We start from the raw sequence: 16,417 nt of genomic DNA on the forward strand, positions 1-16,417 counted from the left end.
CAGTTTTCATTCAACAGTATGCTGTGTTTCAATGTGGAAATCTATTGAATATATATATATTTTTAAATGGGCTATAAATTAAGAAAATCAACGGCAATGCTGTTCATTGTTAATCCAATGGTTCTCAGAGGGTATTGAGGGAATAGCCAATGGTTCTCAGAGGGTATTGAGGGAATAGCCAATGGTTCCAGAGGGTATTGAGGGAATAGCCAATGGTTCCAGAGGGTATTGAGGGAATAGCCAATGGTTCCAGAGGGTATTGAGGGAATAGCCAAGGTTCCAGAGGGTATTGAGGGAATAGCCAATGGTTCAGAGGGTATTGAGGGAATAGCCAATGGTTCCAGAGGGTATTGAGGGAATAGCCAATGGTTCCAGAGGGTATTGAGGGAATAGCCAATGGTTTCAGAGGGTATTGAGGGAATAGCCAATGGTTCCAGAGGTATGAGGGAATAGCAATGGTTCCAGAGGGTTGGGGAATAGCCAATGGTTCCAGAGGGTATTGAGGGAATAGCCAATGGTTCAGGGGTATTGAGGGAATAGCCAATGGTTTCAGAGGGTATTGAGGGAATAGCAATGGTTCAGTGGGTATTGAGGGAATACCAATGGTTTCAGAGGGTATTGAGGGAATAGCCAATGGTTTCAGAGGGTATTGAGGGAATAGCCAATGGTTCCAGAGGGTATTGAGGGAATAGCCAATGGTTTCAGTGGGTATTGAGGGAATAGCCAATGGTTTCAGTGGGTATTGAGGGAATAGCCAATGGTTCCAGAGGGTATTGAGGGAATAGCCAATGGTTCCAGAGGGTATTGAGGGAATAGCCAATGGTTTCAGTGGGTATTGAGGGAATAGCCAATGGTTTCAGAGGGTATTGAGGGAATAGTGAGTGACTGTGTGACTCCTGGAGAGCCTTGCTGACTGACCGTGTGGCTCTATGCTGACCTGCTAGGTAAACACACAGCTTAATCCAGCTGTGTAAACCCTGTGTAAGTGTATACCTGAAGACACGTGTGTTTCCATATATTACTGTATTTATCTATACATTACTGTATTTATCTATATATTACTGTATTTATCTATATATTACTGTATTTATCTATATATTACTGTATTTATCTATATATCACTGTATTTATCCATATATTACTGTATTTATCCATATATTACTGTATTAATCCATATATTATTGTATTTATCCATATATTACTGATTTGATCCATATTTATCCATATATTACTGTATTTATCCATATATTACTTTGTTGATCCATATATTACTGTATTAATCCATATATTACTGCATGTATCCATGTATTACTGTATTGATCCATATATTACTGTATTGATCCATATATTACTGCATTTTTCCATATTTTACTGCATTTATCCATAAATTACTGTGTTGATACATATATTACTGTATTTATCCATATATTACTGTTTTATGTATATATTACTGTATTTATCCATATATTATTGTATTTATCCATATATTACTGATTTGATCCATATTTATCCATATATTACTGTATTTATCCATATATTACTTTGTTGATCCATGTATTACTGTGTTGATCCATATATTACTGTATTGATCCATATATTACTGTATTTATCCATATATTACTGCATTTATCCATATATTACTGTATTTATCTATATATTACTGTATTTATCCATAATTTACTGCATTTATCCATATATTATTGTATTTATCCATATATTACTGTGTTGATCTATATATTTCTGTTCTGCATTAGCATCGAGAGGTGGCGTGTAGAGGTGGCGTGTAGAGGTGGCGTGTAGAGGTGGCGTGTGGAGGTGACGTGTGGAGGTGGCGTGTGGAGGTGGCGTGTGGAGATGGCGTGTAGAGTTGAGGTGTAGAGGTGGCGTGTAGCGCTGGCGTGTAGAGGTGACGTGTAGAGCTGGCGTGTAGAGGTGGCGTGTCGAGGTGGCGTGTAGAGTTGGCGTGTAGACGTGACATGTTTTGGGGCCTATTTATTATTTTGAATGCTAGACACTGAACACATATATAGTATTTTGTCTAGATCAATAAAAACAAAGAAGGCTATTAAAATACTTATTGTTTTAATAGTGTAATGTGTGTGCACCATTGGTGTTATCACCTTGAAAATCACAGTTTACAAAGATATACAAGGACCTTGTGCATTCTCTCTAGTGGCAAACTGTTACCTGAGGAGAGGATTACATTTTAAATAAATTATTAAGTAATCAGACCTTTTTAGTACGTCATACATTTGAGGATTCCATTGATAAATTTAGTGTCTAAATAATATTAGTCAATTTGAATGAAAGGAAATAACAAGGTGAGAAAAATGATTAATCATTATCACTTTAGTTAATGATTTTTATTTTTTAATTTTTTATTAAGAATTGATGATCTTTTGATTTGAACATTTGTGGCCTCCATTTCCCGAAAATCATATTTTACCTGTAACGGCTGTCGTAGAGAGGGGACCAAAGCGCAGCGTTTTGAGTGCTCATAACTCAAAAACACGAAAGACAAAATAACAAAGAGGAAAAACAACTACCCACAAACACAGGTGGGGGGAAAAAAAACCTACTTAAGTATGATCTCCAATTAGAGACAACGAGGACCAGCTGCCTCTAATTGGAGATCACCCCCCCCCCCCAAAAAAAACATAGAAATAGAAAACTAGAACTAAACATAGAAATAGAAAACATAGAAGAAGAAAAAAAACACAAAACACCCCCTGACCTACTCTACCATAGAAAATAACATCTTACTATGGTCAGGACGTGACATTACCTAAAATGTATCACTGGTGTTACTCCATTATTATGTGAATAAAATGCAACGTTTCTGGATTATCTTGAAAGACAGTAAATCATAGCATCACTGAGTCAAGATGACTATAATAAACAAGCGACTATCTTTATTAAGAGGCTAGATACAAATAGCTAAACCTGACGACCAATGTTCTAGCATTCACTTATTGAGGCAAGCAGTTCTGCTTCTCAGAGGTGAGACAATACAGAGAATGCTGAATTCCTAACACAATACAGAGAATGCTGAATTCCTAAGACAACACAGAGAATGATGAATTCCTAAGACAATACAGAGAATGCTGAATTCCTAACACAATACAGAGAATGCTGAATTCCTAAGACAATACAGAGAATGCTGAATTCCTAAGACAATACAGAGAATGCTGAATTCCTAAGACAATACAGAGGAAATTCTTGCATACAGTTGATGAGAAGAGTCACTTCAGGGGTTGCCCTACAGACCCATGTACACTGAACAAAAATATAAACTCTATATGCAACAATTACAAAGATTTTGAAGGGTTACAGTTCATATAAGGAAATCAGTCAATTGAAATAAATAAATAAATTAGGCCCTAATCTATGGACTTCACATGAATACAGATATGCATCTGTTGGTCACAGATACCTTAAAGAAAGGTAGGGGCTTGGATCAGAAAACCAGTCAGTATCTGGTGTGACCATTTGCCTCATGCAGCACGAGACATCTCCTTCACATAGAGTTGATCAGGCTGTGGAATGTTGTCCCACTCCAATTCAATGGCTGTGTGAAGTTTCTGTATATTGGCGGGAACTGGAACACGCTGTCGTGCACTTCGATCCAGAGCATCCCAAACATGCTCAATGGGTGACGTGTCTGGTGAGTATGCAGGCCATGGAAGAACTGGGACCTTTTCAGCTTCCAGGAATTGTGTACAGATCCTTGCGACACGAGGCTGTGTATTATCATGCTGAAACATGAGGTTGATGGCGGTGGATGAATGGCCCGACAATGGGCCTCAGGATCTCGTCACGGTATCTTTGTGCATTCAAATTTCCATCAACAAAATGCAATTGTGTTCGTTGTCCGTAGCTGATGCCTGCCCCACACCATAACCCCACCGCCACCATGGGGCTCATACCATAACCCCACCTCCACCATGGGGCTCATACCATAACCCCACCTCCACCATGGGGCCCATACCATAACCCCACCGCCACCATGGGGCCCATACCATAACCCCACCTCCACCATGGGGCCCATACCATAACCCCACCTCCACCATGGGGCCCATCCCCCCCCCCCAGGGGCCCATCCAAACCCCACCTCCACCATGGGGCCCATACCATAACCCCACCTCCACCATGGGGCCCATACCATAACCCCACCTCCACCATGGGGCCCATACCATAACCCCACCTCCACCATGGGGCCCATACCATAACCCCACCCCCGGGGCCCCCCCCCCTCCACCATGGGGCCCCCTCCCCACCTCCACCATGGGGCCAACCACCCCACCTCCACCATGGGGCCCCCCCCCGCCCCTGGGGCCATACCATAACCCCACCTCCACCATGGGGCCCATACCATAACCCCACCTCCACCATGGGGCCCATACCATAACCCCACCTCCACCATGGGGCCCCCCATACCATGGGGCCCAACCACCCCACCTCCACCATGGGGCTCATACCATAACCCCACCTCCACCATGGGGCCCATACCATAACCCCACCGCCACCATGGGGCCCATACCATAACCCCACCTCCACCATGGGGCCCATACCATAACCCCACCTCCACCATGGGGCCCATACCATAACCCCACCTCCACCATGGGGCCCATACCATAACCCCACCGCCACCATGGGGCCCATACCATAACCCCACCTCCACCATGGGGCACTCTGTTCACAACGTTGACATCAGCAAATCGCTCGCCAACACGACGCCATACATGCTATCTGCCCGGTACAGTTGAAACCGGGATTCATCCGTGAAGAACACACTTCTCCAGCGAGGCCAGTGGCCATCGAAGGTGAGAATTTGCCCACTGAAGTCAGTTACGACGCTGAACTGCAGTCATGTCACGACCCTGGTGAGGACGACGAGCACGCAGATTAGCTTCCCTGAGACTTCCCAGGTTAGCTTCCCTGAGACGGTTTCTGACAGTTTGTGCAGAAATTCTTCGTTTTTGAAAATGCACAGTTTCATCAGCTGTTCAGGTGGCTGGTCTCCAGATGATCCCGCCGGTGAAGAAGCCGGATGTAGAGGTTCTGGGTTGGCGTGGTTACACATGGTCTTCCAAATTCTCTAAAACGACATTGGAGGTGGCTTATGGTAGAGAAACAAACATTAAATTATCTTGCAATAGCTGTGGTTGACATTCCTGCAGTCAGCATACCAATTGCACGCTCCCTCAAAACTTGAGACATCTGTGGCATTGTGTTGTGTGACAAAACTGCACATTTTAGAGTGGCCTTTTATTGTCCCCAGCACAAGGTGCACCTGTGCAATGGTCATGTTGTTTAATCAGCTTCTTGATATGCCACACCTGTCAGGTGGATGGATTATCTTGGCAAAGGAGAAATGCCCCACTAACAGGGATGTAAACAAATTTGTGCACCAAATTTGAGAGAAATAAGCTTTTTTGTGCGAATGGAACATTTCTGGGATCTTTTATTTCAGCTCATGAAACACGGGACCGACACTTTTACATGTTGGGTTTATATTTTTGTTCAGTATATATTTCCGTATACAGTTGTCATCAAGGCAAAGGGTGGCTACTTTGAAGAATCTCAAATATGAAATATATTTTGATATGTTTAACACTTTTTTTGTTTGTTTACTACATGATTCCATATGTGTTATTTCATACTTTTGATGTCTTCACTATTATTCTACAAAGTGGACAATAGTAAAAAAGAAATGAAGACAAACCCTTGAATGAGAAGGTGTGTCCAAACTTTTGACTGGTCCTGTACATTACTACAGAGATAATACATAACATTTATAAAGACATTCATAAGTACACATGACAGGTTTACATTCATGAAGATATCACGTGATTTGGCTCTGAGGTTAGATAAATAGAAAGAACATGAAAAGGCGTAGTGTAGTTCAAGCCACACTGACTGTGGCTTCAGTCTAAAACATTGCCTACTATAGTGATTGAAGTGTCCCATCTCAGCTTTTAGTTCAGCTTCCTCAAGCACAGACTTGCCTTCATTTTGTCTCTGAGAGTTTACCTCAAGCCCCCTCCAGTGGGACAACCGAGTGGAGTGGAGTGGAGAGAGAGAGAGGCCTGGGTAGACCTGATAAAGAGACGCTTATCTCTATTAGTGTGAATATAACTGCTGTGTTATTCACACAGTAGAGGGTTGACTAGCAGCTAGCTTCTGGCTCCTAGCTGCTGTGTTATTCAGTAGAGGGTCGACTAGCAGCTAGCTTCTGGCTCCTAGCTGCTGTGTTATTCACACAGTAGAGGGTCGACTAGCAGCTAGCTTCTGGCTCCTAGCTGCTGTGTTATTCAGTAGAGGGTCGACTAGCAGCTAGCTTCTGGCTCCTAGCTGCTGTGTTATTCAGTAGAGGGTCGACTAGCAGCTAGCTTCTGGCTCCTAGCTACTGCTGCGTTATTCACACAGTAGAGGGTCGACTAGCAGCTAGCTTCTGGCTCCTAGCTGCTGCGTTATTCACACAGTAGAGGGTCGACTAGCAGCTAGCTTCTGGCTCCTAGCCGCTGCGTTATTCACACAGTAGAGGGTCGACTAGCAGCTAGCTTCTGGCTCCTAGCCGCTGCGTTATTCACACAGTAGAGGGTCGACTAGCAGCTAGCTTCTAGCTCCTAGCCGCTGCGTTATTCACACAGTAGAGGGTCGACTAGCAGCTAGCTTCTGGCTCCTAGCTGCTGTGTTATTCACACAGTAGAGGGTCGACTAGCAGCTAGCTTCTGGCTCCTAGCCGCTGCGTTATTCACACAGTAGAGGGTCGACTAGCAGCTAGCTTCTGGCTCCTAGCTGCTGCGTTATTCACACAGTAGAGGGTCGACTAGCAGCTAGCTTCTGGCTCCTAGCCGCTGCGTTATTCACACAGTAGAGGGTCGACTAGCAGCTAGCTTCTGGCTCCTAGCTGCTGTGTTATTCAGTAGAGGGTCGACTAGCAGCTAGCTTCTGGCTCCTAGCCGCTGCGTTAACCCAGGCTATAATGCCCTAAACCTGCAGGCCTGGACCGGAGAGGAGACGAAAGGGAGGGGAGAAGTGAAGAGGAGGCAGTGGATTAGGAAGGTGGAGTGGAGCTGATCATGGCCAGCCTGCCAGCTGTGCTCTCTCTCCTCCTCTGGACCTGATCATGACCAGACCTTCCTTCCTTTCTGTAGGTTGAGTCTCCCTCCTCGTCTGATTCACTCTTGTCCGCCTTCTCCTCCTCCCTCTCTTCCTCCTCCATCTCTTACTCCTCCCTCTCTTCCTCCTCCCTCTCTTCCTCCTCTCTGTCTTCCTCCTCCCTCTCCTCCTCCTTCCTCTCCTCCTCCTCCCTCTCTTCCTCCTCCCTCTCTCACCTTCTCTTCCCTCTCTTCCTCCATACTCTCTCCCACTTCCTTCTATTCCCTTTCCACAGGTCTGAGCAGACTGTCTTGGAGTGCACTAGAGAGACATAACAGAAACACATATAATGATGCCATGCCTAGAGTTTCAATTAATTACAATATGGACATTTTGTTTAGTTCCGCATTAGTTACTGAACAGGCAGCAGCTACTCTTCCTGGGGTCAACATAAAACCTACAAATCCATGACAAAGTACAGAACATAATATATTAACATAAATTAGACTTATACAGCGCATTCGGAAAGTATTCAGAAACTTTTCCCCTTTTCCACATTTTGTTACTTTACAGCCTTATTCTAAAATGTATTATATAATTTTTTCCCTCATCAATCTACACACAATACCCCATAATGGCAAAGCGAAAACAGGTTTTTAGGCATTTTTTTTGTGCAAATTTAGAAAAAAAAAAAAAAACTTGATTTGAGTCCACCTGTGGTAAATTCAATTGACATGATTTGGAAAGGCGTCACACCTGTCTATATAAGGTCCCACAGTTGACAGTGCATGTCAGAGCAAAAACCAAGCCAAGAGGTTGAAGGAATTGTCCGTAGAGCTCTGAGACAGGATTGTGTCGAGGCACAGATCTGGGGAAGGGTACCTGTCTGCAGCATTGAAAGTCCCCAAGTTGCCTCCATCATTCTTAATAAGGATCGGACCCTTTTCCCCCAATTTTCGCCTAAAAATGACGTACCCAAATCTAACTGCCTGTAGCTCAGGACCTGAAGCAAGGATATGCATATTCTTGATACCATTTGAAAGGAAACACTTTGAAGCTTGCGGAAATGTGAAATGAATGTAGGAGAATATAACACATTAGATCTGGTAAAAGATAATACAAAGAAAAAAACATGCGTTTTTCTTGTTTTTGTACCATCATCTTTGAAATGCAAGAGAAAGGCCATAATGTATTATTCCAGCCCAGGTGCAATTTAGATTTTGGCCACTAGATGGCAGCAGTGTATGTGCAAAGGTTTAGACTGATCCAATGAACCATTGCATTCATGTTCAAAATTTTGTACCAAGACTGCCCAAATGTGCCTAATTGGTTTATTAATACATTTTCAAGTTCATAGCTGTGCACTCTCCTCAAACAATAGCATGGTATTCTTTCACTGTAATAGCTACTGTAAATTGGACAGTGCAGTTAGATTAACGAGAATTTAAGCTTTCTGCCAATATCAGATATGTCTATGTCCTGGGAAATGTTCTTGTTACTTACAACCTCATGCTAATCGCATTAGCCTACGTTAGCTCAACTGTCCCGTGGGGGAAGAAGTTTGGAAACACCAAGACTCTTCCTAGAGCTGGCCGCCTGGCCATACTGAACAATCGGGGAAGAAGGGCCTTGGTCAGGGAGGTGACCAAGAAACCAAAGGTCACTCTGACAGACCTCCAGAGTTCCTCTGTGGAGATGGGAGAACCTTCCAGAAGGACAACCATCTCTGCAGCACTCCACCAATCAGGCCTTTAAGGCCTTTATGGTAGAGTGACAGACGAAAGCCACTCCTCAGTTAAAGGCACATGACAGCCTGCTTGGAGTTTGCCAAAAGGCACCTAAAGGACTCTCAGACCATGAGAAGCAAGATTCTCTGGTCTGATGAAACCAAGATTGAACTCTTTGACCTGAATGCCAAGCGTCACGTCTGGAGGAAACCTGGCACCATCTCTGAGGTGAAGCATGGTGGTGGCAGCATCATGCTGTGGGGATGTTTATCAGCAGTAGGGACTGGGAGACTAGTCAGGATCGAGGGAAAGATGAACAGAGAGATCCTTGATGAAAACCTGCTCAATGCCTCAGACTGGGGCGAAGGTTCACCTTCCAACAGGACAATGACCCTAAGCACACAATGACCCTAAGCACACAGAAGTGGCTTCGGGACAAGTCCCTGAATGTCCTTGAGTGGCCCAGCCAGAGCCCGGACTTGAACCCGATCTAACATCTCTGGAGAGACCTGAAAATAGCTGTGCAGCAACGCTCCCCATCCAACCTGACAGAGCTTGAGAGGATCTGCAGAGGAGAAGAATGGGAGAAACTCCCCAAATACAGGTGTGCCAGCATGCTACAGACTGCAGTACTCAACCACAGAAGCTTGTTACAGACTGCAGTCGGCTGTAAACGCTGAAAGACATTTGAAAGCCGTTCTTCCTTTAGTCATACAGTAGTGTGAGCTGGTTTTTTATCTAGGCAAGTCACTTAAGAACAAATTCTTATATTACAATGACGGCCTATGATTCCCTAACCCGGCCAAACCCAGATGACGCTGGGCCGATTGTGCACCGCCCTATGGGACTCCCAATCACAGACCGCTGCGATACAGCCTGGATTCGTACAATGGACGCCTCTTGCACTGAGATGCAGAGCCTTAGACCGCTGTGATACAGCCTGGATTCGAACAATGGACGCCTCTTGCACTGAGATGCAGTGCCTTAGACCGCTGTGATACAGCCTGGATTCGAACAAGGGACGCCTTGGACCGCTGAACCAGGGACTGTAGTGACGCCTCTTGCACTGAGATGCAGTGCCTTAGACCGCTGAACCAGGGACTGTAGGGACGCCTCTTGCACTGAGATGCAGTGCCTTAGACCGCTGAACCAGGGTCTGTAGTGACGCCTCTTGCACTGAGATGCAGAGCCTTAGACCGCTGAACCAGGGTCTGTAGTGACGCCTCTAGCACTGAGATGCAGAGCCTTAGACCGCTGTGCCACTCGGGAGCCCTATGTTCAACGTTCTGTAATTGAGCTGTCAAGGAGAACTGGGAGCAGCTTCCACTACACATGACTACTGAGCCTTGGATTCATACACCAGACTATTCCCTAGATAGTGCCTATAGGGCTCTGGTCAAAGGAGTGCACTATGTAGGGAATAGGGTGTCATTAGGGACTAATCCACACAGAGAAAGAGATGCTTGGCTTGGACAATACAGGACCAAATGTTGTCAGGATCACCTATAGTCTGAAAAGAGTTCGATTCTGTTCAGCTCTGATGGCTCAAGATTATCTTTACATATCATTTAAATCAGTCTCTGATAATCCCTGAAAACTGTTGTCGTTAGTTTGATGAATATCTGATTGTTAATCCCTTGTCGTTAGTTTGATGAATATCTGATTGTTAATCCCTTGTCGTTAGTTTGATGAATATCTGATTGTTAATCTCCCTTGTGATTAGTTTGATGAATATCTGATTGTTAATCTCCCTTGTGATTAGTTTGATGAATATCTGATTGTTAATCTCCCTTGTCGTTAGTTTGATGAATATCTGATTGTTAATCTCCCTTGTCGGTAATCCCTTGTCGTTAGTTTGATGAATATCTGATTGTTAATCTCCCTTGTCGTTAATCCCTTGTCGTTAGTTTGATGAATATCTGATTGTTAATCTCCCTTGTCGTTAATCTCTTGTCGTTAGTTTGATGAATATCTGATTGTTAATCTCTCTTGTCGTTAATCCCTTGTCGTTAGTTTGATGAATATCTGATTGTTAATCTCCCTTGTCGTTAATCTCTTGTCGTTAGTTTGATGAATATCTGATTGTTAATCTCCCTTGTCGTTAATCTCTTGTCGTTAGTTTGATGAATATCTGATTGTTAATCTCCCTTGTCGTTAGTTTGATGAATATCTGATTGTTAATCCCAGGCTGTCAGTTTTCAGGAACGGCTCAGAGTCAAAGCACCAGAAGTCATCGGCTCTTGTCTTGATTACTATATTTACATTTCTTTCTGTTGTGTTTCTCTTCCTGTCTGTGCAGGTAAATATGTTTACCAGCCCATGACCAGTGTGTGCCAGCTGCCGAGCACGGCGGTACCCTTTGACCCATCTGAGTCCCCACCCACCATGAACCTGTCTGTCTCCCTCACCGAGCGCTTCCTGAAGATCGCCCCTTGCTTCCAGTCTCCGCCGTACCTTCAGTCGCCCAGATACTGTGTCATAGCAGACCTCTTCATCGACGACTACATCGTCAAGCGCATCAACGGGAAGATGTGTTATGTTCAACGTTCTCCTCCTCCCATCCCTGATTCTCTTGCTGTGGCACCTCCTCTTGCTGCTGCACCTCCTCCTGCTGCTGCACCTCCTCCTCCTGCTGCGGCACCTCCTCCTGCTGCTGCGGCACCTCCTCCTGCTGCGGCACCTCCTCCTCCTGCTGCAGCACCTCCTCCTCCTGCTGCTGCACCTCCTCCTGCTGCTGCACCTCCTCCTGCTGCTGCTGCACCTCCTCCTCCTGCTGCTGCACGTCCTCCTCCTGCTGCGGCTCCTCCTCCTGCTGCAGCACCTCCTCCTCCTGCTGCGGCACCTCCTCCTGCTGCAGCACCTCCTCCTCCTGCTGCGGCACCTCCTCCTGCTGCTGCACCTCCTCCTGCTGCTGCACCTCCTCTTGTTGTGGCACCTCCTCTTGCTGCGGCACCTCGTCTTGCTGTGGCACCTCCTCCTGCTGCACCTCCTCCTCCTGCTGCTGCACCTCCTCCTCCTGCTGCTGCACCTCCTCCTCCTCCTGCTGTGGCACCTCCTCCCAGTAAGCCAACACGATCTGTTCACAACGACCACCGCCACAACACACTACAACCCCCCGTGGACAAGCCCCACAACAAAAGCCCTGTGCAGCAACACACTCCCCCTGTACACAGTGAGAAGCAACACAAATCGCCTATAGACAAGCATCACCCGTCTGTGGACTACAACAAAATACCACAACACTACAAATGCTCTGTGGACAAGCATTACTACGGCACCCCAGTAGACCAGAGGAAACACAAACACCACAGCCCTGTAGACAAGCTGAAAGGCCCCAAGATGGACCACTGCTCTTCTCCATCCAGCTCCGAGGATTCTGGGATCAACGCGTTAGGTCTGCACTACTTGGAATCCTGTGAGTCAGAGTCAGAGGATCAGAATGAGGAATTGAGCACCGATGGAGATGGGAAATCTAGCCTCTGTAGTCTCTGGGATCAGGATGAGACGTCTCTGCTGTCTCCCTCTAAATCCACGGTGGAGATCATCGAGAAGATGGAGACCACTGTGTGACAGACAGAGATAAGACACTTCACTGAGCACACCAGAGAGATAGATACAACTATATATATATATATGGAGTACACAGCCTCTCTCTGGGAGTATTTGGAAAAAACAGATCCCAGAGAGTTGGATTTAAGGGACCGACAGTCCACCTAATGGAGTTTACTTTGTTGTGGTCAGACATACAGTAGGTAAACCCCACATGATAATGACCCTATGTGTTTTCTCAGAGACGGTTAAAGTTTGGATGGTCTCTGGGTTCCCCCCCCCCCCCCCCACACCCTACTCTCTATATCTCTCCCGTCCCCTCATGCATGGTTTGTTAGATAGATGGAGCTGTCTACTGTAGCAAAGATTTGACGATAAATACAAAGGAAAACATGTCATTTTTAACACTCTCGCAGCAGCTGACCAAATAGACTTCTTACTAGTCCATCAACAGACAATCACAGGCTTTATTAGCCACTTAAACTACCAAGCCTTCGCACCATCATCAAATCCTGCCCGCTTCTAGAAATAGAATCACAGTTGAATGTTTTATTGTTGTTGTTGAGAGATATAACTTTTGAAGTTGTTTGACAATCAAGAAAATAAAAGCACATTCCTTCCTCTATCTGCTGTGATGAAACCAACTACTCAACTCCTATCAGCCAATGATACAGGGTGGAATTCCCCGAATCACATGTTTACCAGAGCGTGTCAACCTAAGAGGAAAGAGGACCGGTGATTCTCACAGCTGCTATGGACTTTATTACCTTGATGGGAAGCAGTGAAGCACACATGTTGCTGGCTACTTTCCTCTTGAGGTGGACATTCACACCAGAGCAACTGATCAGTATAAAAGCACAGCGCATACTGTACTGTATCCATTAATAAACAATACTGTTCAGTACTATCTAATACCATACTGTACTGTTCAGTACTACCCATTACCATACTGTACTGTTCAGTACTATCCAATACCATACTGTACTATCCATTAATAAACAATACTGTTCAGTACTATCCACTACCATACAGTACTATCCATTACCATACTGTACTACCCATTACCATACAGTACTATCTATTACCATACTGTACTATCCATTACCATACTACCCATTACCATACTGTACTATCCATTACCATACTGTACTACCCATTACCATACAGTACTATCTATTACCATACAATACTGTTCAGTACTACCCAATACCATACAGTACTGTTCAGTACTACCCAATACCATACAGTACTAACCATTACCATACAGTACTGTTCAGTACTACCCAATACCATATAGTACTGTTCAGTACTATCCAATAACATACAGTACTGTTCAGTACTACTCATTACCATACAGTACTATTCAGTACTATCTAATACCATACAGTAGTGTTCAGTACTATCCAATACCATACAGTACTGTTCAGTACTATCTAATACCATACAGTACTGTTCAGTACTATCCAATACCATACAGTACTGTTCAGTACTATCTAATACCATACAGTACTGTTCAGTACTATCCATTAACAAACTATACTGTTCAGTACTATCTAATACCATACAGTACTGTTCAATATTACTCATTAGAATGGACTGTTGGTTTGGAGTATCATAGCCTCTGTGTTCTAGAATGGACTGTTGGTTTGGAGTGGAATAGCCTCTGTGTTCTAGAATGGACTGTTGGTTTGGAGTATCATAGCCTCTGTGTTCTAGAATGGACTGTTGGTTTGGAGTGGAATAGCCTCTGTGTTCTAGAATGGACTGTTGGTTTGGAGTGGAATAGCCTCTGTGTTCTAGAATGGACTGTTGGTTTGGAGTGGAATAGCCTCTGTGTTCTAGAATGGACTGTTGGCTTGGAATGTCATAGCCTCTGTGTTCAAGAATGGACTGTTGGTTTGGAGTGTCATAGCCTCTGTGTTCTAGAATGGACTGTTGGTTTGGAGTGTCATAGCCTCTGTGTTCTAGAATGGACTGTTGGTTTGGAGTGTCATAGCTTCTGTGTTCTAGAATGGACTGTTGGTTTGGCGTGTCATAGCCACTGTGTTCTAGAATGGACTGTTGGTTTGGCGTGTCATAGCCACTGTGTTCTAGAATGGACTGTTGGTTTGGAGTGTCATAGCCACTGTGTTCTAGAATGGACTGTTGGTTTGGAGTGTCATAGCCTCTGTGTTCTAGAATGGACTGTTGGTTTGGAGTGTCATAGCCACTGTGTTCTAGAATGGACTGTTGGTTTGGAGTGTCATAGCCTCTGTGTTCTAGAATGGACTGTTGGTTTGGAGTGTCATAGCCTCTGTGTTCTAGAATGGACTGTTGGTTTGGAGTGTCATAGCCTCTGTGTTCTAGAATGGACTGTTGGTTTGGAGTGTCATAGCTTCTGTGTTCTAGAATGGACTGTTGGTTTGGAGTGTCATAGCCACTGTGTTCTAGAATGGACTGTTGGTTTGGAGTGTCATAGCCTCTGTGTTCTAGAATGGACTGTTGGTTTGGAGTGTCATAGCTTCTGTGTTCTAGAATGGACTGTTGGTTTGGAGTGTCATAGCCTCTGTGTTCTAGAATGGACTGTTGGTTTGGAGTGGAATAGCCTCTGTGTTCTAGAATGGACTGTTGGTTTGGAGTGTCATAGCCTCTGTGTTCTAGAATGGACTGTTGGTTTGGAGTGTCATAGCCTCTGTGTTCTAGAATGGACTGTTGGTTTGGAGTGTCATAGCCTCTGTGTTCTAGAATGGACTGTTGGTTTGGAGTGTCATAGCCACTGTGTTCTAGAATGGACTGTTGGTTTGGAGTGTCATAGCCTCTGTGTTCTAGAATGGACTGTTGGTTTGGCGTGTCATAGCCACTGTGTTCTAGAATGGACTGTTGGTTTGGAGTGTCATAGCCTCTGTGTTCTAGAATGGACTGTTGGTTTGGAGTGTCATAGCCTCTGTGTTCTAGAATGGACTGTTGGTTTGGAGTGTCATAGCTTCTGTGTTCTAGAATGGACTGTTGGTTTGGCGTGTCATAGCCACTGTGTTCTAGAATGGACTGTTGGTTTGGCGTGTCATAGCTTCTGTGTTCTAGAATGGACTGTTGGTTTGGAGTGTCATAGCCTCTGTGTTCTAGAATGGACTGTTGGTTTGGAGTGTCATAGCTTCTGTGTTCTAGAATGGACTGTTGGTTTGGAGTGTCATAGCCTCTGTGTTCTAGAATGGACTGTTGGTTTGGAGTGTCATAGCCTCTGTGTTCTAGAATGGACTGTTGGTTTGGAGTGTCATAGCCTCTGTGTTCTAGAATGGACTGTTGGTTTGGAGTGGAATAGCCACTGTGTTCTAGAATGGACTGTTGGTTTGGAGTGTCATAGCCACTGTGTTCTAGAATGGACTGTTGGTTTGGAGTGTCATAGCCTCTGTGTTCTAGAATGGACTGTTGGTTTGGAGTGTCATAGCCACTGTGTTCTAGAATGGACTGTTGGTTTGGAATGTCATAGCCTCTGTGTTCTAGAATGGACTGTTGGTTTGGAGTGTCATAGCTTCTGTGTTCTAGAATGGACTGTTGGTTTAGAGTGTCATAGCCTCTGTGTTCTAGAATGGACTGTTGGTTTGGAGTGTCATAGCTTCTGTGTTCTAGAATGGACTGTTGGTTTGGAGTGTCATAGCCACTGTGTTCTAGAATGGACTGTTGGTTTGGAGTGTCATAGCCTCTGTGTTCTAGAATGGACTGTTGGTTTGGAGTGTCATGTGTTCTAGAATGGACTGTTGGTTTGGAGTGTCATAGCCTCTGTGTTCTAGAATAGACTGTGTTCTCATCTCAGTACTGTAGCCTCACAAAGTCACACAGGGCTAGAATCAGATCAATTGTCTTCAGCAGTTCCCTTTTTTTAAAACAGGGAAGGGCTGAGGACATGTCGTCACTCTGTAGTGTTTTCAGAGACGAAGAAGCAGAGTGCTGTATTTAGGTACACTTCACATAATGCATAATCTCAACAATATGATGCAGTCACACCGCCTTTCTTATTACGTTCCTGTTGTTATTCTAGCACTTATTTTCATACAAATAAA

General features: G+C 44.7%; 1 protein-coding gene across 1 annotated transcript in view; it reads left to right on the forward strand.

Moving 5' to 3' along the window:
- The window catches only part of LOC106582577 (UPF0524 protein C3orf70 homolog B), a 43,789-nt gene extending 29,279 nt beyond the window's left edge, over positions 1–14,510 (forward strand). Inside the window, exon 2 of the mRNA XM_082967268.1 lies at positions 11,131–14,510. Coding sequence (XP_082823394.1) covers positions 11,131–12,401 — 1,271 coding nt within the window. The 3' untranslated portion in view covers positions 12,402–14,510. The remainder of the gene's footprint in view (positions 1–11,130) is intronic.
- Positions 14,511–16,417: the final 1,907 nt, after the last annotated feature.

The sequence above is a fragment of the Salmo salar genome, chromosome 21 (assembly GCF_965601325.2).
Source record: "Salmo salar chromosome 21, fSalSal1, whole genome shotgun sequence".
In the NCBI taxonomy this organism is placed as follows: domain Eukaryota; kingdom Metazoa; phylum Chordata; class Actinopteri; order Salmoniformes; family Salmonidae; genus Salmo; species Salmo salar.